General features: G+C 40.7%; 1 protein-coding gene across 1 annotated transcript in view; it reads right to left on the bottom strand.

Moving 5' to 3' along the window:
• Positions 1 to 168: 168 nt before the first annotated feature.
• Positions 169 to 3,138, bottom strand: part of cyp1b1 (cytochrome P450, family 1, subfamily B, polypeptide 1) — a 4,914-nt gene continuing 1,944 nt past the window's right edge. The window contains exon 2 of the mRNA XM_014019875.1: positions 169 to 1,175. Coding sequence (XP_013875329.1) covers positions 548 to 1,175 — 628 coding nt within the window. The 3' untranslated portion in view covers positions 169 to 547. The remainder of the gene's footprint in view (positions 1,176 to 3,138) is intronic.

Genomic DNA, 3,138 nt, shown 5'->3' with positions numbered 1-3,138 from the left:
GAATTGGTGCATTTTAAGTGTTTTTATTTATTTAGTGGTTCATTTATATATTTCTGCTTTTATTTATAATTATGTCAGTGTCGGTCCTCCATACTGCAGAACTTGGAAGGTAAATCAGTGACTGAATCAGGTGTGTTGGAGCAGGAAAAACGTAAAACATGTAGGGCTGCGGCCCTCCAGGATTGCCCACCCCTGTTTTAAAGCAAAAAATATATAAAAAACGTCAATTTGAGTCTCTAAAAACAGCATCTATAAAGCATATATATTAAACTTTTAAAAGTATTTATAGCTAAAATATCTAAGTCACTTTCCTGAGTTATGTTTATTAAAATGTTTGTTAGAGTATGATGGGAGTAAATGGGTGCTGCACCCATTTACTAATGCTAACAGTTTGTAGCATCACAGTRACATATGTTTTATGAGTTCAACATTGCAACAGAAAGGTTAAAGAAGCTTAATAAAGTGAAAAAAAAAGTAATTTTCCAGAGAAACTGATTACAGAACGTTAAGCCGTTCAGTCCAGCCACAAACACGAGCCGAAGTTTCTTCAACCTTCATCTTTTGAGTTTTCCTCCGGTTTTTCGCTCTGAGTCCGACCGTCTCTCTGCTCCTCGGAGGACGCGGCCTCGTCCAGCAGCCTCATGTCTTCGCGTAGAGACACCGCGATGGAGAAGGCGTGGGGTTTCAGGGTCAGGCCGTAGCTGTAGTCCAGGGTCGGGGTCCTGCTGGGGTCRGGCGCGATGCGGCACTGGTGGGCCAGCAGGGCCGTGAAGAGGAACAGCTGCAGCTTGGACAGCTCCTCGCCGATGCAGCGCCGCCTCCCCAGGGAGAAGATGAGGACGCTGCTGGTCAGGTCCTTGTCCAGGGACCCCTGAGGGTCCAGGAACCGCTCGGGGTCGAAGATCTCCGGGTTGGACCACACGTCCGGGTCGTGGTTGATGGACCACTGGTTGATGAAGATGACGGTGTTCTTGGGGATGGCGTAGCCCATGACGGAGGTGTCAGTGATGGTGGAGTGGGGGATGGTGAGGGGGATGAAGCTGGTGAAACGCATCATCTCGTAGATGAAGGCCGTGACGTAAGGCAGCCGGGACATGTCCTCGATGGACGGGAGGCGCTTCCTGTCCACCACCTTGTCCACCTCCTGCTGGAGACGCTCCTGGATCTGAGGAAACCTGCATCAACAGGACAGAGCAGGAAAAGACTCAGAGACTCTCCACAGATACAGAAGACGTTCAAAACAGAAACTAAACACAACGAAACACAACTAAAACACAACTAAAACACAACTAAAACACAACGAAACACAACTAAAACACAACTAAAACACAACTAAAACACAACGAAACACAACTAAAACACAACGACACACAACTAAACACAAGTAAACACAGCTGAAACACAACTAAACACAACGAAACACAACGAAACACAACTAAAACACAGCTAAAACACGACGACACACAACTAAACACAACTAAACACAACGAAACACAACTAAAACACAACTAAACACAACTAAACACAACTAAACACAACTAAAACACAACTAAAACACAACTAAAACACAACTAAACACAACTAAAACATAACTAAAACACAACTAAAACACAACGAAACACAACTAAAACACAACTAAACACAACTAAAACACAATGACACACAACTAAAACACAACTAAAACACAACGAAACACAACTAAAACACAACGACACACAACTAAACACAAGTAAACACAGCTGAAACACAACTAAACACAACAAAACACAACTAAAACACAACTAAAACACAACGACACACAACTAAACACAACTAAACACAACTAAAACACAACGACACACAACTAAACACAACTAAAACACAACTAAACACAACTAAAACACAACGACACACAACTAAACACAACTAAAACACAACGACACACAACTAAAACACAACTAAACACAACTAAAACACAACGACACACAACTAAACACAACTAAAACCAACTAAAACACAACGAAACACAACAAAACACAACTAAACACAACTAAACCCAACTAAAACACAACTAAACCCAACTAAAACACAACTAAACCCAACTAAAACACAACGAAACCCAACTAAAACAAAACTAAACACAACTAAAACATAACGAAACACAACGAAATACAACTAAAACACGACAAAACACAACTAAACGCAACTAAAACACAACTAAATGCAACTAAACACAACTAAAACGCAATTAAACACAACTAAAATGCAACTAAATCACAACTAAAACACAATGAAACACAACTAAAACACAACGAAACACAACTAAACACAAAAAGAAAATCAGTAGGTCCTCTGGATGGTTCTTCTTTAGTGAAACGTTTCGTCTCTCCTCCAAGAGACTTGTTCAGTCTGAAGAGTTTCAGGTGAACTCAGCCWTATAAGCTCCGCCTCCACATGGACAAACAGGTTAGTCACATGCAAAAGAGGGCCATCGACTAACAATAGGTCGTTAGGGCCTTGATTGGCTCTATTGTTCATAGAGGGTCATGTGTCACATCACCTGACTATCACTGGGGCCCTGATTCATACCTCAGACTGAAGAAGTCTCTTCGAGGAGAGATGAGACGTTTCACTAAAGAAGAACCCATCTAGAGGACCTACTGATTTTTTTCTTTTTGATTTTTTTCTACCTGGATTACTGAGATGCATCAAGACAGAACTAAATACACAATTATTAAAATGTGGAATTAAAATATGGATCTGATATATGGATTGATTGATTGATTGATGGATGATTGATGGATGGTTGGGTGGGTGGATAGATGGATGGATGATTGATTGATTGATTGATTGATTGATTGATTGATTGATTGATAGATGGGTTGTTGGATGTTTGATTGATTGATTGATTGATTGATTGATTGATTGATTGATTGATTGATAGATGGGTTGTTGGATGATTGATTGATTGGGTGGATGGATGGATGGATGATTGATGGATGATTGATGGATAGTTGGGTGGGTGGATAGATGGATGGATGGATGGATGATTGATTGATTGATTGATGGGTTGTTGGATGATTGATTGTTGGATGGATGGATGGATGGATGGATGGATGAAGTTTTGATGAGTTGTGTTTATGGTCCTGTTCCTGTTCC

Source organism: Austrofundulus limnaeus, unplaced genomic scaffold (genome assembly GCF_001266775.1).
Source record: "Austrofundulus limnaeus strain Quisiro unplaced genomic scaffold, Austrofundulus_limnaeus-1.0 Scaffold235, whole genome shotgun sequence".
Taxonomy (NCBI): domain Eukaryota; kingdom Metazoa; phylum Chordata; class Actinopteri; order Cyprinodontiformes; family Rivulidae; genus Austrofundulus; species Austrofundulus limnaeus.
The sequence above is the reverse complement of the archived record's forward strand: the minus strand, read 5'-3'. Positions and strand labels throughout refer to the sequence as shown.